The 23,290-nt window shown below is 43.3% G+C and overlaps 1 protein-coding gene across 8 annotated transcripts in view; it reads right to left on the bottom strand.

Annotated features, from left to right (window-relative positions):
• LOC126419898 (protein bric-a-brac 1-like) overlaps positions 1 to 23,290 on the bottom strand; it is a 459,260-nt gene that overhangs the window by 209,254 nt on the left and 226,716 nt on the right. The window contains exon 1 of one of the 8 annotated variants that reach the window (XM_050087162.1): positions 14,123 to 14,636. The exons of the other annotated variants lie outside the window; for them this stretch is intronic. Within the exon in view, the coding sequence (XP_049943119.1) occupies positions 14,123 to 14,579 (457 nt within the window). The 5' untranslated portion in view covers positions 14,580 to 14,636. Of the gene's footprint in view, positions 1 to 14,122; positions 14,637 to 23,290 lie in introns of those variants that run through there. 8 annotated transcript variants of the gene reach the window in all.

Here is a 23,290-nt window from a genome sequence, read left to right as displayed (position 1 = left end):
AATGGACCGCTCAGAATTGGCATCACGTACTCTTTACCGACGAGTGTCGAATTTGCCTTCAACCAGACAATAGTCGGAGACGTATTTAGAGGCAACCCAGTCAGGCTGAACGCCTTAGACACACTGTCCAGCGATTGCAGCAAGATGGAGGTTCCCTGCTGTTTTGGGGTGGCATTACGTGGGGCCGACGTACACCACTTGTGGTCATGGAAGGCGCCGTAATGGCTGTACGATACGTGAATGCCATCCTCCGACCGATAGTGCAACCATATCGGCAGCATATTGGCGAGGCATTCGTCTTCATGGAAGACAAATCTCGCCCCCATCGTGAGCATCTTGTAAATGACTTCCTTCAGGATAACGACATCTCTTGACATGAGTGGCCAGCATGTTCTCCAGACATGAACGCTATCGAACATGCGTGGGATAGACTGAAAAGGGCTGTTTATGGACGACGTGACCCACCAACCACTCTGAGGGATCTACGTCAAATAGCCGTTCAGGAGTGGGCCAAACTGGACCAACTGGACCTTGATGAACTTGTGGATAGTATGCCACGACGAATATAGGAAAGCATCAATGCAGGAGGACGTGCTACTGGGTATTAGAGGTACACGTGTGTACAGCAATCTGCACTACCACCTCTGAAGGTCTGGCTGTATGGAGGTACAACATGCAATGGGTGGTTTTCATGAACAATAAAAAGGGCGGAAATGTTTATGTCGATCTCTCTTCCAATTTTCTGTACAAGTTCCGGAACTCTCGGAACCGAGGTGATGCAAAACTTTTTTGATGTGTATGGTTCTGGGGTGTGATAATACGCAATGTGGTCAGTGATTAATGCCGTTATTCAGACATAGAGATAGTGGAAGAGGTATAGCTTTTCAAACGTAATGATCCACTTGTTATGGTGGAATCAGTAATTGTCATGACGTTATATTTGTCATAAACCCTTGTACCTTTCTTCGCCGCTGCGTCATGTCACGGAATGCGCGGCGTCTCCCGCCGAAGTTCGAGACCTTCCTCGGGCACGGGTGTGTTTGCTGTTCTCAGCGTAAGTTAGTTTAAGTAGCGTGTAAATGTAGGGACCGATGACCTAAGCAGTTTGGTCCCTTAGGAATTCACACACATTTGAAATTTCTTCGTAATTTTTCTGCTTTGTTATGTCCGCATTACATTTGACTGGAAGTTCTCCGCTTCCATGTGCCGTTCTTAAGTCTGTTGCTAAGTTTCTCCATTTCTACTGACGTGTAGCATCCCAAGTTGTTCTTCTTCTTCTTCTTCTTCTCCTCCTCCTCCTCCTCCTTTCTTCTCCTCCTCCTCCTGCCTGTGATCTTTCTTAAGAGATTCTTGGTTACAGGCTATTTCTTCGTAGTATACAGGCATGAAATTGTCTTCATTCACTTGATTCCCGCATGCTTTTTTTTTTCTATTCTTAGAGGCAACTCCTCAAACCACCTATTGTCAGTCCATTTCACTTCTAGTATTTTTCTCCATAACCACATTCCAAACCTACTCCAGTACATTTGCTTTTCCTTTTTGACTGCACGTGAATCGCTAGCATGTAAAACTACACTCCAGACAAACCAACTGGCGAATCTCTTTGTTAATTCTATTGGAATTATTTCTGTCATCTGTTCTAAAGCGCTTGTACCCACAGATCATCATACTGAGGTTCAAGCTCTTGTGTCCGCGTTTGCTTACAAACACACTTCTTTTTGGATGAGATCTGTCTTCTTCAAACAATTTTTCTACTTTGAACCAGAAATCTTTCATTGAGGTTACATCATCGGTGTTTATTATTTTCCTTCTATCGAATAAAATAAAATTCTCTATTTTCCATCTGTACATACACTGACGGAAAAAAAATCGCGACACCAACACGGTGTTTCATCAAGAAAGTTAGTAAGCGTGTTTCCACGTGTGGAAGATGATATGTACTCAAATTTTGCACCAGTCGCATAAGAGTAAGGCTAGAAGAGCCACTATGAGGACGCAAATCAGTTTGGCTTTTGATACATGCGGTAACTGTCGTGAGTGTTAATTACCTTTGAGACGGCGTGGTGCGCTGATATTACTCAAGAATAACTTTAAGGCAACAACACGTCACCGAGTCCGAACGAGGTCTGCAACAGGGCTACGAGAAGTAGGATGCCGCTTCTGCGATATTGCAGAAAGACATGGCAGCAATGTAGCGACTGTACATGACTGCCGGCAGCCGTAGTCGCGAGAATGTACAGTCGCGAGAAGACTGGGTCCGGACGGTCACGTGGTACTACCGAGAGGATCATAGTGTTCGGCGCATGCACCTGGCGTATCGTACCGCATCTGCAGCAGGCATTTGAGCAGTAGTTGGCACGGTAATGTTACAAATCGGTTACTGTAAGGACAACTTCGAGCCAGACGCACTATAGCGTGCATTCTACCGACCCCAAACCACCGCCATTTGCGACTTCCATAGTGTCAACGTAGAGCTCACTGGTGCGCAGGATGAATGTCTGTTGTGTTTTCTGATGAAAGCTGGTTCCACCTCAGTGCCAGTGATGATCGTCTTTTGGTTAGGAGGCGGCCCGTTGAGGGCCTGCAACCAACCCGTCTGCGTGCTAAACACACTGGACCTACACCTAGGAGTTACGGTCTGGCGTGCGATTTGGTATGACGGCAGGAGCACTCTCGTAGTTATGCCACGCACCCTGACTGCAAATTTGTACGCCAGTCTGGTGACTCGACCCGTTGAGCTGGAACTCACGAACAGCATTTCAGGCGCTGTTTTCCAACAGGATAATGTTCACTCACCTACCGCCGTTGTAAAATAAGATGCTAACCAGCAAACATAAACATAGCCAAAGCCTTGCAGACAAACAAAAATCACGCGAAGCGAAATGTAGTGTGAGGAGGGCTATGCGAGAGGCGTTCAATGAATTCGAAAGTAAAGTTCTATGTACTGACTTGGCAGAAAATCCTAAGAAATTTTGGTCTTATGTCAAGGGGATAGGTGGATCTAAACAAAATGTCCAGACACTCTGTGACCAAAATGGTACTGAAAGAGGATGACAGACTAAAAGGCCGAAATACTAAATGCCTTTTTCCAAAGCTGTTTCACAGAGGAAGACTGCACTGTAGTTCCTTCTCTAGATTGTCGCACAGATGACAAAATGGTAGATATCGAAATAGACGACAGAGGGATAGAGAAACAATTAAAATCGCTGAAAAGAGGAAAGGCCGCTGGACCTGATGGGATACCAGTTCGATTTTACACAGAGTACGCGAAGGAACTTGCCCCCCTTCTTGCAGCGGTGTACCGTAGGTCTCTAGAAGAGCGTAGCGTTCCAAAGGATTGGAAAAGGGCACAGGTCATCCCCGTTTTCAAGAAGGGACGTCAAACAGATGTGCAGAACTATAGACCTGTATCTCTAACGTCGATCAGTTTTAGAATTTTGGAACACGTATTATGTTCGAGTATAATGACTTTTCTGGAGACTAGAAATCTACTCTGTAGGAATCAGCATGGGTTTCGAAAAAGACGGTCGTGTAAAACCCAGCTCGCGCTATTCGTCCACGAGACTCGGAGGGCCATAGACACGGGTTCACAGGTAGATACCGTGTTTCTTGACTTCCGCAAGGCGTTCGATACGGTTCCCCACAGTCGTCTAATGAACAAAGTAAGAGCATATGGACTATCAGACCAATTGTGTGATTGGATTGAGGAGTTCCTAGATAACAGAACGCAGCATGTCATTCTCAATGGAGAGAAGTCTTCCGAAGTGAGAGTGATTTCAGGTGTGCCGCAGGGGAGTGTCATAGGACCGTTGCTATTCACAATATACATGAATGACCTTGTGGATGACATCGGAAGTTCACTGAGGCTTTTTGCAGACGATGCTGTGGTGTATCGAGAGGTTGTAACAATGGAAAATTGTACTGAAACACAGGAGGATCTGCAGCGCATTGACGCATGGTGCAGGGAATGGCAATTGAATCTCAATGTAGACAAGTGTAATGTGCTGCGAATACATAGAAAGATAGATCCCTTATCATTTAGCTACAATATAGCACGTCAGCAACTGGAAGCAGGTAATTCCATAAATTATCTGGGAGTACGCATTAGGTGTGATTTAAAATGGATTGATCATATAAAGTTGATCGTTGGTAAAGCAGATGCCAGACAGATTCATTGGAAGAATCCTAAGGAAATGCAATCCGAAAATAAAGGAAGTAGGTTACAGTACGCTTGTTCGCCCACTGCTTGAATACTGCTCAGCAGTGTGGGATCCGTACCAGATAGGGTTGATAGAAGAGAGAGAGAAGATCCGACGGAGAGCAGCGCGCTTCGTTACAGGATCATTTAGTAATCGCGAAAGCGTTACGGAGATGATAGATAAACTCCAGTGGAAGAGTCTGCAGGAGAGACGCTCAGTAGCTCGGTACGGGCTTTTGTTGAAGTTTCGAGAACATACCTTCACCGAGGAGTCAAGCAGTATATTGCTCCCTCCTACGTATATCTCGCGAAGACACCATGAGGATAAAATCAGAGAGATTAGAGCCCACACAGAAGCATACCGACAATCCTCCTTTCCACGAACATACGAGACTGGAATAGAAGGGAGAACCGATAGAGGTACTCAAGGTACCCTCCGCCACACATCGTCAGGTGGCTTGCGGAGTATGGATGTAGATGTAGATGCTCTACGGAGTGACAACATGTTGCCTTGGCCTCCTAGATCTCCAGAACTGTCTCCAATCGACCACATATGTGACATGATCATCCGATGACAAGTCCAGCGTCATCCACAACCAGCATTAATCGCCTCTGTATTGACAAAATGCAACAGGCATGGAACTGCATCCCACAAACTGACATCTGGCACATGTACAACACAATATATGCATGTTTGCACTCAACATTCTGGCTGTTACATCGTTTATTAATATACCAGTATTTCACATTTGCAATGGCTCATCTCGCGTTTACGGTAACCTGAGATCTAGTAATGTAAAATTATGGTTCAGTTCTTTTTCATTTCACAAAATTTTGAAGGATTTCAATGTAGTATCCACTTTTCTCAATAACAGTAGTCTTCGGTAAGTCTTGTTTTCCTGTTAAAAAGGCATCCTTGTTGTTCTGTCGGATTACTTAGGTCACTAATTAACCTTTTATAACTGGGATTCACAGTCATGTTCTACATGACTGTGAATAATAATAAGAAATAAGTGACTAGTGACGGGCTAACGAACAAGAGTGTCTACAGACTATGTTGTTTTATGACATATGGATATGTGTGCTCGCAATATGTAACAGCGCCACGAATGTATTTAATAGTAATGACAACGACATATAAATGCGTCAGCTCACTTTAAGTTGACATGGCTTAAAGCCACAAAAATCTGCACTTGATAATGGCCTAAGGCCGGAATTACAATCGTGAAATAAAGTGTTACAGTCAGTGGTGTAAATACGCTGTCTTTTGTAAACTTAGGTCACTGTTATCAGAAGCCTCCTCAGTGGCTACAAAATGTTTCCACCGGAGCGTAGAGTTCTGAGAACGAATCAAATTCTGGTGGGCTTGTGTGAGGACTGTAGGGTTGATGAGGAAAGATTTCCCATCCACAGTTCTCCAAATCTCAGCGTACTGGTTCGCCAATATGCGACCGTGTGTTATCATGCAAAATGAAAACTTCAGCTGCAAAAGCGTGGGACCTTCTCTGGCGAATTTTCGGCGCAAAAAATTTTGCAGAATGTCTGTGCAGGATCGCCCCGTTACATTGGTTGCCTGAGCATTATCAGTTCCTATCAGTCTATTCCTGTCATAAGCCATAATCATCATCATCATCATCATCATCATCATCATCATCATCATCATCATCATCATCATCATCTTGACTTTGGACTGTTGGCGACGGCAAAATCTCTATCAATATTTCATCTGTAGCAACAATCCTGTTTAAAATCTGACATTCCTGTGTCTCGTGGAGCTGAAGCAATTTGTTGTGCGATTCTCTCGCAATTTTCGTAATTTACTCTTCACCCAAATAACGAGGAACTTATTTTCTCTGTAGTTTCTCTGGTTTGTTTCTGAACACTGAAGAGACAGCCGGCCGGTGTGACCGAGAGGTTCTAGGCGCTTCAGTCTGGAACTGCGCGACCGCTACGGTCGCAGGTTCGAATCCTGCCTCGGGCATGGATGTGTGTGATGTCCTTAGGTTAGTTAGGTTTAAGTAGTTCTAAGTTCTAGGGGACTGATGACCTCAGATGTTAAGTCCCACAGTGCTCAGAACCATTGGAACCATTTTTGAAGAGACACACATGTTTCCTTCAACTGCAGTTTCTTCGCGTGATTTCTTTCGACCGTCTTGGAAAATGTTGCCAAGTGTAGTTTCTTGCAGTTATCAGCCGCCCACTCTGAGTTGCCTTCAGTACTTGTTCAGCCTTCGCGGAAACGAGAGGACCACCGTTGCACTGTGCTTCCGTGCAAAAATGGTTCATATGGCTCTAAGCACTAAGGGACTTAACATCTGAGGTCATCAGTCCCCTAGACTTAGAACTACTTAAACCTAACTAACCTAACGACATCACGCACATCCATGCCCGAGGCAGGATTCGAACCTGCGACCGTAGCGGTCGCGCGGTTCCTGACTGTAGCGACTAGAACCGCTCGGCCATTCCGGCCGGCTCGTGTGCTAGAACGTCGGTCGATGTGACCGAAGAAAAATTGATTTCAATTCCACCGACTGTCATCCGAAGTCTATACTTCCGGGAGATAGGATCTGCTATAGTGTGACCGTGCACGTAGTGATGCATTGATTTGAAACGATCAGCTATCTCTGGCCGATGTCGGTCGTCGGCGGAATCCACCGACATCGGAGCCACTGTGACCGCAGCCTTACAACGCAGATGTATGGGAAATTAATGTACTGACCATGGACAAAATGATATCCTTGGCAGGAGTCGGCGGTTACGCCAAACTGAAGGATTCAGTGTGAGGAGCGGACTCGCTGATTACTTCAACGGGCCAAATTTTAATCGCCGTTCACAGTACTGATGACAATAACAACACTCTTGTCATAACTGTAGTTAAAGGCTCAATAGCAATACAGGGCTATTACAAATGATTGAAGCGATTTCATAAATTCACTGTAGCTCCATTCATTGACATATGGTCACGACACACTACAGATACGTAGAAAAACTCAAAAGTTTTGTTCGGCTGAAGCCGCACTTCAGGTTTCTGCCGCCAGAGCGCTCGAGAGCGCAGTGAGACAAAAAAGCGACAGGAGCCAAGAAAGCGTATGCCGTACTTGAAATACACTCACATCAGTCATAACAGTGCAACGACACTTCAGAACGAAGTTCAACAAAGATCCACCAACTGCTAACTCCATTCGGCTATGGTATGCGCAGTTTAAAGTTTCTGGATGCCTCTGTAAGGGGAAATCAGCGGGTCGGCCTGCAGTGAGCGAAGAAACGGTTGAACGCGTGCGGGCAAGTTTCACGCGTAGCCCGCGGAAGCCGACGAATAAAGCAAGCAGGGAGCTAAACGTACCACAGCCGACGGTTTGGAAAATCTTACGGAAAAGCCTAAAGCAGAAGCCTTACCGTTTACAATTGCTAAAAGTCCTGACATCCGATGACAAAGTCAAACGCTTTGAATTTTCGGCGCGGTTGCAACAGCTCATGGAAGAGGATGCGTTCAGTGCGAAACTTGTTTTCAGTGATGAAGCAACATTTTTTCTTAATGGTGAATTGAACAGACACACTGTGCGAATCTGGGCGGTAGAGAATCCCCACGCATTCGTGCAGCAAATTCGCAATTCACCGAAAGTTAACGTGTTTTGTGCAATCTCACGGTTTAAAGTTTACGGCCCCTTTTTCTTCTGCGAAAAAAACGTTACAGGATGCGTGTATCTGGACATGCTGGAAAATTGGCTCATGCCACAACTGGAGACCGACAGCGCCGACTTCATCTTCAACAGGATGGTGCTCCACCGCACTTCCATCATGATGTTCGGCATTTCTTAAACAGGAGATTGGAAAACCGATGGATCGGTCGTGGTGGAGATCATGATCAGCAATTCATGTCATGGCCTCCACGCTCTCCCGACTTAACCTCATGCGATTTCTTTCTGTGGGGTTATGTGAAAGATTCAGTGTTTAAACCTCATCTACCATGAAACGTGCCAGAACTGCGAACTCGCATCAACGATGCTTTCGAACTCATTGATGGGGACATGCTGCGCCGAGTGTGGGAGGAACTTGATTATCGGCTTGATGTCTGTCGAATCACTAAAGGGGCACATATCGAACATTTGTGAATGCCTAAGCAGTTGAGTCCCATAGTGCTCAGAGCCATTTGAACCATTTAAAAATTGTGAATATATCTCAAATAATAAAGTTATTGTAGAGCTGTGAAATCGCTTCAATCATTTGTAATAACCCTGTATATTTCCGACTGTGTTACATTAGACATAAAGACATTTCTTATACCACATTTCATTAATTATTCTTTCAACTTCTGCCCAAATTAAGTCCTTTCACAATTTGTTTTTCAAATTGGCGTCAGCCGCGTTCCGCAAAATATGCTTTTCGGATACCAACTCTGTAGGCTGCTCATCCTCTGAGGTAGCTGACATTTCTGGTGGATGTTTCAATAATTAGATCGGAAGAATTAGCTGTTCTCTTGCTGTCTGTGCGCGCAGCTATTGCGTAGTAGCCGCTGCTGCTCAGTTGGACTTCCACCACTTCTCCAAGCAAATCGCTGCGACTCCTGCCGCAGTAGGCAAGCGTTTCCCCACAGGTTGCGCCCGCAGCGGCACTGCGTAGGGATGTGGTCCGGCACGTCTGCATTGCGCGAGTGGGTGGTGCGGTCTCGCACGCCTTGTATGCAGCACGTTGCGGGAAATTCTCATAGCTAGGAAAACGTAGCTTAATGGATAGTGCGTCGTTCGCTCTACAGTGACAAGACAGTGGAGATGTTTTCCGACAACGCAATGCGTAACGTAGTCAGCCAGAACTTTAAGTCAGGTGCGACACAACTAGTTTTGGACGAGTGTCAGACGTTGCATACTGCATCCTATTGAAGCAATTGCTGCAAGGCAGGCGAATTTCTTATATAAAATCTATTAAGTGTGCTGAAACACTACAGGCGCATTTCAGTACCGCGGAAGATAACCTGCTAATTTACACGTGCAGCAGATAATGCTATTCTTCAAGGTCCATCAGCTAACCCAGTAGTCTTCCATCAATACTGTACAGTATATCTATACTTTGGCTAACGCAAATTTGAAGACACTTCCCAGTCAACTCATGTGGACTGAATAGTTAATGTGCTTGCTGTTTCATTTCCTGGGAAAACAAAAATGTGTAACGTATTTAAGTTTCCTATCGACGCAGAACGACCTACCCAGATTGCACGGCGCAAAATTCCTGTGAAAATCCGGCTTTCGGCGCAAGTGATACTATGGACAGGCAGTGACGCAGCGATCGGTAAATCCTACCGGTACCTGGGATTCAGAAATAGTTGATGAGATCCCTCCTGAAAAGGCCAAAATGGCGGGATACGGCCAATAACACGGCTACGTTGGATTTCTCACCGTGGTGTTTCCAACTCGTTGGTAGGTGTCATACGAGTTCCGTCCAACCAATTTTACGCCGTGGGTTTGTCGACCAGAGTCTCACCCACTGCTGATTTACGTCATTCACCGGCAGCGAATGTGTTGCCACCGTTTTTGTTTCTGTGTAGTTTCGACGGCGTAAGCTACTTGAGTTCTATGCATTATGAGAAATGGAAATACACCGTGCAACGAAAATTAAAGCATCACCTTTTTCTAAATCCAATAATTGTCTCCCACTAAAAGGCATAACTTTGAAATTTGACTAAAATGTGAAAAAAGCTGTTGTGTTGGCAGAAGAGCCAACACCGTGTTACCAGAGGAGGCCGAAATGCACGCGTTTTAGCTAACGCAGGCTGGCGTGAGGAGGTAAGAACTATACTGACGCGAGGTCTGGAACATGACAAGGAATGAGAATTCAGAAAGCGGACGTAATTAGTTTGATACTTTAATCCATTAATGACGAACGTCGCTCTTGACGGTACATGATTCACAATATTATCTGTCAGAATACATTCTTAGTAACTGAATATGGTGCCTTGCTAGGTCGTAGCAAATGACGTAGCTGAAGGCTATGCTAAACTGTCGTCTCTGCAAATGAGAACGTATGTAGACAGTGAACCATCGCTAGCAAAGTCGGCTGTACAACTGGGGTGAGTGCTACGGAGTCTCTAGACTAGACCTGCCGTATGGCGGCGGTCGGTCTGCAATCACTGATAGTGGCGACACGCGGGTCCGACGTATATTAACGGACCACGGCCGATTTAAAGGCTACCACCTGGCGGTGACACCACAAAAGCCACAGCTCGTAAGTTAATGTGAAGGGTTGTGGGGTCGCATTGGCACCACATTTCACCACAATTCTTCCCAACGCCACCAGTGATGTGCCATACGTTAGGAAGGTCGTCACAGTCACTTAACGCCCCGGGGAAGGAGGTTGCTTGACTGGCGCCCTCTATGCCACGACCTAAAGCCTTTTCATGTATATTCCGAGCGGCTGCGGGTCTAAAATTTTTTCCTCGGCCAATAAGAAAATCACATCTCAACGCGCCGCGTCGCGATTTGGGCCTCCATCGCAGAAGCGTCATAAAGGGTGAAATGTGGGGAGAGGCGCTGTTACGATCTTCCCATCGTGTGGCATGGCTACAGTGCCGTTGGGTAGAATTGTGGTGAAATTTGGAGCCAATGTGACATCAGCAAGAGACCTTACAGCTCACAGGAACTTGTTTTCGTCCTTTTTTCGCATACATCGACACCTGGCTGTTTGAAGCGTCGCGTTGTTGAGGCCAAGGGTGGCGTCGCAGGGCGGCAACTTTTGCAACGTTACAGACGAGGGTTGTAGGTATGTTTGAGCCGAATTTCACACTTAAAATTCGCAATGGCGGGCAATTACGGTTTTTCGATAAAGCAGTCCTTTAATTCTGTTGCGGAGTATATTTGCAACGAAAAGGAAGCCTTATCTTCTCAAAGGCGGTCATTGCCACAGGGTACACAGGAAATGTGCTGAGTATGACCTGGTTGTGCGTGAGCTCTGAACAGGATAGGTGTCCAGGCCGTTTAATCCCTTCAGGCTTGCTTTTTTTCTTCAGAAGGGAATATTTTTCTTTATGCTCTTGTGCTTTTAGCTGATTTTTAATGATTTTAGGCGCTCAAAACATACTTTGTAGCCATCCGGAGCGGCCGTGCGGTTCTAGGCGCTACAGTCTGGAACCGAGCGACCGCTACGGTCGCAGGTACGAATCCTGCCTCGGGAATGGATGTGATGTCCTTAGGTTAATTAGGTTTAATTAGTTCTAAGTTCTAGGCGACTGATGACCTCAGAAGTTAAGTCGCATAGTGCTCAGATCCATTTGAACCATTTGAGCCATACTTTGTACACTTGACTTCTTTTTATGGACTAAAACAATTTTGAAATATTCACTGTTGTAATAAACTTATCACTCGATAATCACCATGCAAAATAACATAATAATATTCAGTTACACAGGAAATATAACTAACTAACCACTTCCGTGTATTCTGGAGGCCACTAGCTGCTGCGTACGGTTACATTCACTTGTTGATATTTTCATAGTTATGCCCAACAGGTGGCAGCACTTACGCAATCATGGCTGAACAGCAACATTCTTGCCCACCTGACGAACCAGATGTCCAGACTGAAAAACGAGTGTGTATCTGCTATATTTGAAATTGACATAAGATTCCATTGGCCATCGTCAGAAAAGATCACAGATCTTTACAGAAGATTAAAAGACGTAAGGATATACAACAAGTCTAGGGATGAAGGAAGATATTTAACACCTCTAGTTTTCTCACAAAAAATTCAGTGAGAAATAATAATTCACAAAATAAGACAAGAAATTTAATCATTTGCTGCAGCAATGTTATAGAAAGAAAAAAAGGTATGAAAAACAACATTTAAACATGCCTGTGTTTATGTGCATAGACAGTCCGAAGCCTGGATAAAATGTTAAGCGGATAATATTACAAAATGGCCGGCGGAGGCTTCCCGTTGTTGCGGCTTCCTTTCACTGTCTGAAAATCCAGCGCTGAAATATTTGTGGTCGGAAACGCCACGCTGACGTCACGAGTCGCAAAGCATCGCGAGCGCTCGGCTGCATCCGGAGCCCTCGAGAGATCAATATGTCAACGAAAAAGTACCCACTAAAGGTACTATCTTAGTCGTTTGCTATCCAGCACGTATTTTATTGCGCAGTTAAGGAATTATCAAACCCTTCTGAAACAGCAACTCGCTCCCAGCCGGAGATGGTCACTGCAATTCGTGCAGACCTATAGTGTCACGTGCTGTGCCGTATGTAACAAGGCTTGTAGCTTTCTTTGGCCCCGTCGCAAAGCCCTCGCTCAGAAAGCCCACGACACCAACAATACCGCAGAGGGACGTAGTATACGAATGTTCCCGATAGGCAACATCAGAAATCAGAAGCAAGCAGGGGATATTAGCAGAGAAAGTTACTGGTGATAAAGGTGTTCCGACACAGCTTTATCACAAAATATTCCCAAAGACAGCACTTTTAAAACTAATAGTAGAAAAAGTTCTTATATTTTAGCAACTGAGATATCGCAGGATGGCTGTCGGTAAAAGCTATCAATTAAGCTACTCAGACATGCTGTACGATGTATATGAATAGCACAAGGGCGAACTATTATAACTGTACGATCATTAGTTTGTAATCAGGAAGCAGTAAGAAACATATTGAAACCTAGCAGTACTTCAAGAAGCACTACAGCAACATACCACACGTTCAAAAGGCTTCATACTAGTACATTCACATTTGATGTGATGATAATACTGAAGTACGTGAACTACTAGAGAACAATAAGAGAAATCACCACTCTGAATATTCTAGTAGAAAGCTGAGAAATTTATCTATTAGAACGACAACATACACAGATGTAAATCAACGGATGTCTATCAAATGATTTATATTTTTTTGTACGAATTCACACAATTGGAAATGACACTTAACAGTCAATCTCATGTACTAATTAAATAAGATCCACCGCTTGGTCTTGTTTCTCTTATTCATTGCATCTATTGTATATGACAAACTGTATTTAGCCGGTCGTTGTGGCCGTGCGGTTCTAGGCGCTTCAGTCTAGAACCGCGTGACCGCTACGGTAGCTGGTTCGAATCCTGCCTTGGGCATGGATGTGTGTGATGTCCTTAGGTTAGTTAGGTTTAAGTAGTTCGAAGTTCTAGGGGACTGATGACCACATATGTTAAGTCCCATAGTGCTCAGAGCCATTTGAACCAAACTGTATTTATGATTTTAGCTGACGGTTTAATGCAAGTATAGTACGCAAACCTATTTACTGAAGCATTAACTAATTTTTGTGCCAGCAAACTCATTGTCAGATGGGGGTGGTACAGGAACATATTATGGACTACGTGCAACTAGAAGATAGGATACCTGCTGCTGGCAGTAATAACGCAAATTTAGCTGACGAAATGTTTACGAAAGGAAAAGATCGTGTTTTATGATGCTTACACTGCACCGCCTCGTGGTTTCCATGACTAAATTCATTCCGACTATGTACTGTGCATTTTGCCAGCTGACATACACACACAACCTCGAGTACAGCACGTATCCTTCAGCAGTTGTTTTCGTCGAATCAATAACAAAAGGCTCGAATTATTCAAGAATAATGGGTCCAAGTCACCCAATGGCAGAAGCGCTGCGTTGCCGACAGGTACACTAACAAAAGGCACAGAGGTTAGCTAGCTTTCAGAATATCTCTTTTGTTCGTATACCTTTGGACGATGCAGCGTTTCTTTGGTGAGTCGTCCCCTTTAACCGGAATAATTCGTAATTCTCAACCAGAACTTTCCGTACACTATTATTGCAAAACTCTCGAATTGTCAAAGGCGCGTCCTCTTTTAGATCTCACTCAATACTGTATTTACAATGGTAGGACCTAAATGTGCCTGTCAGACAGCATATAAGTAGTAATAAAGAAAAACGTACAGGCTTACAGTGACCCTGCTGTACATTACCTTCAGTAAACTTCCAACTGTCTTCGCTCAGCTGACTCTCCGAACTGGAGCTATGTTTCTGGTTCGTCCCAATAGCTTCTCTTCTTGCTTTATACAATCCAGTCTTTGAGTTCTCGTAATTTGGAATATTTCCGACGAAATCTAAACCTTCCCCATTCATATCTCGAAATTCTTCTCTAAAAATTTGGGAAACAGGCACTGCCATTTCTTCGCAGACTCTTACCCTGCAATTATGCATTCGTTTTTTAAGTTGCACATCTCTCTCGTTAGGTAAGCAAGAATGTTGCTGTTCACGAATGATTTTGCCATTCGCAATTTTTAAACGGCCTCGGCACTTCCACCGTTCCGAATTCACGCATAACCAATTTGTGTACTGAGCACTTTTTCTGTGCACCCGATAGCGATGGCCATCCTTAAGAAGACACGGCTTCCCTTTCGTCGTCGTAATTATTTCCATCACACACACTGTATTCAACACAAGTAGCGTACGGAAACGATGGGTGAAGACGATAGCAGCAGACTGCCAACACACCCGCAACTGGTGAACGACTGGCGTAGTTCAGCAGTGGGAGAACCTCGACCTTAGAGACAGGAAGGCAGCCGCGGCTTCGCTCCGAACGCGATCGTTGGTAGCCGAAATGTTCCGAAGCTAGCGCTTGGCGATGGGGCGACTCGCGTGGCGCGCTTTTTGTTATTGTATTCAGTTACTAGCGTGATCGTGTTCGTAGCGTTTTCCGTGGGTGTCTTACATCTTCCGACACGAGTGAAACTAAGCAGTTTGAGCGTTCGAGTGCGGAAAGGCGTCTGCAAAGAGGTAGAATATCACAGAGGCAGCACGCGACCAGATTGAAGCAAACTGAAAATAATCACCCTCAGCTAGGTTTCCGGAAGTCGCAAGAAAGGGGCGTGGTACGTGACAGTGCTACACAACGCAAGAATAAAATTGCAAACCTCTGCCGCAAAAACAGATAAAATGCGCCTGAACGACTCTTTACAGAGGCACCCGGCATATAAAAATATTTACACCAATCATAATCGAGTCTGACCTCGACAGTTAGAGACAGAGTGTGAGTGTGTGTGTGTGTGTGTGTGTGTGTGTGTGTGTGTGTGTGTCTAATCGGAAGAAGGTCTTGTGGGTAACGGGCTTTGTGTTGTGCCTATTTGCGACTCAACACCTCCGCTATACGATGAATTGCAATATATGCTTTTCATAATATTGTCATCATTCTATCCTGGATTTTCCATTGTTTAATTACGCCAATCTTCAAACATTTTTCGTGATATATGCGTGAATTCACACTCTGAGCACACGGCAGGCACGATTCCGAAAAAGTAGTCAGCTAAAAAACCGTACATGAACTTTCTCACTTTCAAAACAACCGCAGAATGACACCTAAGAATTTTTCGGCGTGGCACCACAGAGAGCGCTGAAAAGGCGCCGTTACCTCTGTGTACGAAATATGTTCAGAGAGTAAGTGTACTACTCTTACTTTTTTTTTTTTTTTTTTTTTTTTTTTAGAAAACTTGTATTTGGAAAGAATTACAGGATGCTATTGATACACTTGTTGAATGTTTCTCCACCAGTTAATGCACGTGATGAGCCGTGGCACCAGCTTCTTTATGCCCTTCTCTAAGAATTCTCCCGCCAGCTGTCTCCACCGCTTCTGAACCTCTTTCTACCCCTGTTGGTCGATTGAAAATTTCATTCCACTCATGTAAGCCTTCACGAAGGTGAAAAGATGATAACCTGTAGGCGCCAAGTTATGGGACTGTGGGTGGTTGTTCAAAACATCCCAACCAAACGAGTCTAAGGGTGTCTTGGTGCTTACGACTGTACGAGGAAGGGCGTTGTGCAACAAACGCACTCTTCTCGTCAGCATAAACCCCCCTTTTTTTGTTTTGAATGCTCCTTTCGAGTTTAAGAGTCTCACAACGTTGTTGTGGTTAGATCTCCCTCAAGGCAGAAATATCGACCAAAATTGTGTGTGTTTTCAATTCCAAACACTGAGGCCATGCTTTTTTCCCCAAAAATATGGTTTTGAATATTTCAGCAGCTGGGGAATTGGTGTGACGCCACTGTGACGACTGTCTTTCTCTCTCAGGTGTGTAATGAGCGACGCACGTTTCATCTCCAGTTACAAAAGAGCTCAGAAAATCCTCACCAATCCAATCCAAGTCGTTCCTGACAATAGTGGCTGCTACTGACCCCATTTTTCTTGTGCTGCTCTTTCAGCGGTTTTGGGACCTGTCTTACGCTCAGTTTCCGGTATCCCAGCGTTTCTTTTCCCCTAATATGAGAGAGTTATGAAGAGCTGTCAGAACATCGCTTTCTTGCCGACATCCTTTGCGCAACTGTACACATCATGAGTTTTGTACTACGCGTTCCTTGAATGCTCACTCTGGTCAAGGCAACCCCCTCCAGCACACAGCGTTGCAAGCCTCAGAAAACTACAGTCCGTTATGGTCACAAAACACTTACCTCATAAAAATGTGTCTGGTTCTCTCTCTCTTCGCACGTATGCTTACAACGAAAACTTTTTAGACAACACGTCTCTAAGGTGCATCCATGAAAGTTGAACGTTGTGCTGCCCCTTCGCAGCCAACAAATTTAACACATTCAAGGTTCTCTTCGCAACAAAAATTCTGGTTGTGATAAGTACGTGAGCAGCGAAGCCATCATGGAGAGGGTGCTGTTGATAACAGACGCTGAGGTGCTGCCTCTGTAATCATGAAGAACCTACAGAAATGTGCTTGTTGGAACATTTAGCACTGGCACACGAAGTACACTTTAGGTGCGAAGAACTGAATTTCTTAGCCTTCGATCACTTTCAGAGCTTGAAGCACGAACAGAAGACGATGCATTAATTGTATATCCAGAACAGTGGGTTTAAAGTTGTTGCTGACAGTACCATAAGATAGTATTGCTGATGCCATCGTCCAGGCAATTTTACCTTTACACATAAAGGTGTCTTGCATTCAATGCTGCTAGACAAGCATAAAAATCTCAGGAGTATGTCCAGCAAGAATGGAACTGGATCAAGCTGAAGTTGGAAACTGCCTAGTGAAACTTGTCCTGTCATGTTGAATATGAAAATTATCATAACCGTTTAAGTTTCTTAGAAAAAGAACAGTACCGCTGCAGATACAGCAAATAAAATTCCATTTCAAGTTATTCTGGACAAAATTCGGTACTCAGCGACTGATTATAAATTGGAAAGAATATACCTATACCGGTAAACAAAACAAGATCTGTACAACACTGAACAGAATTATAATTTGTGCTCTACCTACATCAAACACTAGAATGATGGGACCAAAGTTAAGTAAACTTGAGTGATGGTCCATGCGTAGTGTTGCACACACCAAACGACATCGTAAGTGAATTGCGCTCACAACTACAGTTCACATTTTGTATTAATAACAATGAACACAACGCGAGGTAAAATATTTAAGTATGTAAGTGACTTATGTATTGATGGAACGCATAGACTTAGTAACTCTTATTTTGAGCTCATTACATTACTAGTATTTGACGACATGAGCCGGCCGGTGTGGCCGTGCGGTTCTAAGCGCTTCAGTCTGGAACCGCGTGACCGCTACGGTCGCAGGTTCGAATCCTGCCTCGGGCATGTATGTGTGTGTGGTGTCCTTAGGTTAGTTAAGTTTAAGTAGTTCTAAGTTCTAGGGGACTGATGACCACAGATGTTAAGTCCCATAGCGCTCAGAGCCATTTGAACCTTTTTTTTTTTTGCGACATAAGACAATGATTCCCATGTACTCTCACTTCTCTCATTTCCAATTGGAGCGACAGTCAAGCGCTGTCCAATTTTTTTTTCATTGTTTGAAACTGAAAACCGCCAAGATCTCCCCTTAAAGTCTTCATGTCAAACTTGGCACAGTCTCCCTGTAATGCTTTAAACTCCACAATGGACGTTCCAAAAACAAGGTGTACTGTACATGGCACGTGGTCAGCGCAAAGAGGATGAACATTAACAACTACGTCAGAAACCAACAGTAGAGGATAACAAGCGGATTTTTACAAGCTTATCAGAACCTTGCTGTAAGAGAGAGGTTCTGTTACATTTAACACTCTGAGTACCACTCGTTTCTGCCTGAAATCAGTATATTATTAATTTTGTTTTCAAGTACCAATGCCTTTAACATGAAACCACCGACGGTGCTGCAAGACAGACATCCGGTGGTACTCTGAGATGTTCTACGAGTGTAGTGCGTTGCAGCAGTCACTTGACACGTTCTCAGCAACAGGGGGCACGGAGACTGTGCTACGTGATTTTTTTTTTTTTTTTTTACAGTGGCCATATTGTTGAGATCACTGACAGTGAGATTAGGTACTATATCTGTAATCTGAATTTGTGTTTTGATACAAGATTTTTATTTAGATCTATGATTTGTTTTATGCATTATACCTTCATGGAAGTTTCGAGATGTGGAGATTGCGACTAGGAAAATGCGAATTTGCTTCAAAATATCTCACATGTAATGATGGGCAGAAATAACTATGTCCTACTCGTTCCAAAATGAAACTACCTTCTTAAAACAACTGATGATTTACTTTTTGTCAATTTCCTTTTGTATTCGTTGCTTACTGTGATAATAAAAGTAACTTTTGTGAAAAATTTTAAGATAATATTTTTTTTCATATTTTTGGGACTCAAATAGTTAATGCGATGCTTCCTGCTGTTTTCGACAGGATGAATGACAATGAAGAAACATCAAGAATTTGCAACCTACATCCAGAAGAACTATGCCAATAACGTAGACTGCTGGATTTTCTGCCACAGAATGCATACGGAAATTCCCGTCACACACAGCCCATGTCCAGAAACGTTCCGTTTCTGTGTGCCAGCAGTTTGAAAACATGTTTGCTAGGTAGGTATGCAACAGGGTAGATATGGTGGGGAGGTGCTTACGTCGGATCGGCTGATGTCATTTGACATTTATCCTAACTTGACCTGGTTCGAGCTTCATATGCGCGCGCGTGTGTGTTAAGAGTAACACGCTTGAGTACGCGTTTGCAGAAGAAACCCAACATGATCCTTCTGAATGGTGAAGCTCACAGTAATGGAAGAGCTGCTCGTCGCCTTTATCAAGATCGTTATCCACAACGTCCGACTCCATCGCTTGCCTTTTTCACCATAATCATCAAACGGCTTCCAGAAAGAGTACCTCCATGTCAGCAGACGTAACAGTGGTGCTCCAAGGAGACGCGGCACACCGAATTGGGAGACGCCGTACCGTAAACAACAGCGTTTGTGAAAAGTGATTAGGTTTCCTTTTTGTTTCTTTGGTTATTAATGACTGGAATTGTTGAACATGTGATGCACTGGGCCACGCCCAATAAATTACTTGTAAAAGTGGTCGAATTACCAACATGTTTTCAAATGGTTGTAGCACACAAACGGTACGTTTTCGGATACGGGTTTCAATTCCAAATATTATCTACTCAGTTCTCTCAACAGATTCTAGAAGTTTGTAACGGGAATCTCCGAACAACCTATACAAAAACCATTTCTCCATTGACAGAACGTGAAACGTCTATATAATGCAAACAAAAGGTAAGAAATTCGTCGTAGCCACAAGTCAAATTCATCTGCAAAAAAGGAGATGATTTTAAAGAAAGAAAGCAAATGCCAGTGTATTCCTGGTTAACAATAAGTGAAGTGTAAGTAAAGGATGTTCACTATCGATGTAAAATGACATGTGATGACTGCAATACTATACGTGCACACACAGGTATTACTGCACGTGTTTGAACTAGGGCATAAATAAGAACATATGCAAACACATACGTAGTGTATGTTAACTTCTAAGCGCATTAGCAGCTTGTTGCAAACGCTCCCGATCTCACGATAAGCAGTGAAGACACTGCAAATAAGCGTCAAACAATATTATCCCAAGGAAGTGCAATTGGAACCTCCAAGACCTCCACATCGTTTACGCAACGTGACATTATCACCTCCCAGTTACTTCAATTTGTACACGACACAACAACAGTACAAGAGCGTAAGACTGTGAAGACGCGGCGTGTGTGTTTAGAGGCGACATTGGCTGCAGTGTGCTACAGAAGTGAGCAGACGCCAGACTTCAAAATAAAAAAAAAACCGCATCGCTGAAGAGAAACGTTATCGAGCAGGCGAAGAAGACTTTTCTACCCAAAAGAAGAAAGTGTAACAATAAATACTCGTTTCTCTACTGCAAGAAAGACTGATAGCTTATGATGTCGCAAAAGAGGATGAAATGCGACGGAACTGTGATTAGTTACAGGGAATTATAGTTTATTATTCTTAATTCAAAGAGTGCAAAGTAAAATTTGGTTTTCAAATTTTAGGTTGTGTGTTCGGTATTTCTTTTTTCCCTCATTATTGTCATATTTATTTAATTTATATACCAAAATTACTAAAATAGCTATTGTGTTAGGGTTACCATGAAGAATGGTGACGTATGTTGTAAAACAGCTACACGCCAATGAACTGAAATGTTCCCATAATTTCATTATTCCTCAGCGTTTCATTCGACAATACAGTACAGCTATGAGAAGAATAATTAATCTATTCAATAATTATTACTGATCATCTGTTGCACGTTTTTGTGATGGCTCCTTACATAACATCGGCTTAGTTTTTTTCCGAAAATCTACATACCGTACATCACAAAGGGCGGTGCCGGTCCACTTTTTATTATATTATCTATTGATAAGTTCCATGCACTCTGTGGCACCTACGGTCGGAACGTGCACGTAACGATCTGTCGGCTACGTAGGGCTTCCTATCGCGGGGCTTCCTACAAGGGTGCAGCAGGTAGCGAAGCTGTCCCGTGCACCGGTTCCCTGACGACGTGTTTGCGAACTGAGCCTCCCTCACTGCTTGTCTACCCCAGTCGCTCACCCTCAGCCCAGGTGTGGTCACCTTTTCTCAGGCAGTGCCGTCGTCGATAGCTTTCGTTCCGTGCGTTTTCCTATACAGCTTCTGTTCTGTGCAGTGTACACGATGGAAGTGATAACAACGAAAGGGAGGCCGTGTCTTCTTCACGGATGGTCATCGCTAACGTATTTATAGGAAAAATGAAGAATATACGAACTGGATGTGCGTCAATTATGAACGGAGTAGGTGCAAAGGCCGTTTAAATATTGCAAATGGTGAAATCATTGCTCAACAGCAACACTCTTGTCCACCTGACAAAACAGATGTAGAGATAAAGAAAAGTCCACGTAATTGCAGAAAAAGAGCTCGTGAAGAAAAGACAGTGCCTGCAGTCCAAATTTTTAAGCAGGAATTTCAAGATCTGAAAGATAAAGGATTAGAGTTCGTAGCGTATATTCCGAATTATGAAAGCTCCAACACTCAATTGTGTAAGGCGAGAAGAGGCGCTATTGGGACGACACAGAACCCTGGCTCTAGTTCGGAAATTCATCTTAGCGGAGACCTCTTGAAATTAACAGAAGATAATAGTTTTTTGAAGATTGATTATAGCTCTCTTCGAGGCAAAAAACTTGTAGTATTTGCTTGTGAAGAAGCAGAGAAAATCCTTTGTGACAACGGAACTGTGCTTATGGATGGGACATTTGACAGCTGTTCGAAACAGTTCCAACAATTGTACACAATCCATGTCGACATCGGAAGTACAGAAGAGGCAACTAAGATATTTCCTGTTTGCTTTGCTGCCAGACAAAAGTCAAAATTCATAGGAAAGACTTTTTTCTCGGTTCAAATCTAAGATGCCTGGGTGGTCACCAAAAACTGCAGTGCTAGATTTTGAAATGGCTACAATTAAAGCAATGAATTCCGTGTTCCCTGAAACACAACTTTCCGGATGTAATTTTCTCTTTAACCACTGTCTGTGGAAGAAGAAACAGGAACTGGGATTAACGGAAGACTACAGGGATAGGGAGGAAGTCCGATTGTTTTGTCGCATGTGTTCTGCAGTGGCACATCTTCCACTTAACACTGTCGATCAAGCGTAGACTTTAATAATGGAACACATGCCCAGCAGATAGATCACAGCATGAAGACCCTGCAGATTTAAAAAGGTGTTTAAAATCGCTAGCCTTTTTACAAAAAATTGAATAAGAAATTACGATTGATAACGAAAAAATTATCAATTTGCTACTTTAATGTTGAACAACAACAAAAAATAAACAACAATAACAAAAACAACAAAAAATAAAGAAAATGAGAAAAAAATTAAACATGCCTATGTACTACGTGCATTAGCCAGGCCTAAGCCTGGATAAAATGTGAAGGGATGTTTTTATTTTCATGTCAATCGGAAAGTTCACGGTTACGATATTTATTTGTAGTCGGAAACACGAGCGTCACCACGGAAGGGTCTAGAGATTCCAAAAGTTGGGTGATAAAAAATTTACCGCGATGTTCTGTGTGAAAAATTCTGGGATTTGCTGTGGGCCTTAAAAATATTGTTGTTTCAAAACGGTATGTGTAAATACAGCACACATTTTACCAGCATCAACAATTTCGCAAAGTTAACTTGCCGATTCTGGAGTTTCGTCATATATGTCATACGAAACTAATTATTTGATTTTGGCGGATCTCATTCACAAAAGTACGCTTTTAACAGTATTTCTGAAGTTCTAATACAAAATCTGCTATTTATTTAATTTTTAACTCAACAAAAGTGAAATTTTACTTGGTAAATTCCTTACATAACATGGTCACTCGTCCTGTGAAGCTTCCAGAATTTTTGGTGAAGAAGGCGGAATGAGGACTCGGACAGCTGGTTGCCCACGTTTCTGTCAGTCTTTTTTAAACACGATCATATTTGCCTTTATTGAGCTCCAACAGGAGCGTTTTTCAGCTGATTATTATGTAGTTCATTTTATAAAGATGAAATTCCAACTAGCCTAGTTGAACTTTTCTGGAGTCATCTATATTAAGCAACGAATTTTATCATCTGTAGATATCAAGAACAACATTCTAGTTATCGAGACTTTATACGTCGCATCTAACCATAGGAAAATATTCTGTAATTTCTGTCAGATGAACACGCCCATTGTTGCGTAAATCTTTATCTAATTACTAACAGTAAACCCAGCGTTGCCCGATTTTTTTCTAATAGTACATCAAATTCACAATAACACCCGTAATTTATGTATTTATTACAGTGTTCCATTAGTCATTCACCACCTTCGCC

This window comes from Schistocerca serialis, chromosome 9, assembly GCF_023864345.2.
Source record: "Schistocerca serialis cubense isolate TAMUIC-IGC-003099 chromosome 9, iqSchSeri2.2, whole genome shotgun sequence".
In the NCBI taxonomy this organism is placed as follows: domain Eukaryota; kingdom Metazoa; phylum Arthropoda; class Insecta; order Orthoptera; family Acrididae; genus Schistocerca; species Schistocerca serialis.
This window is presented reverse-complemented; position numbering and strand designations above follow the sequence as displayed.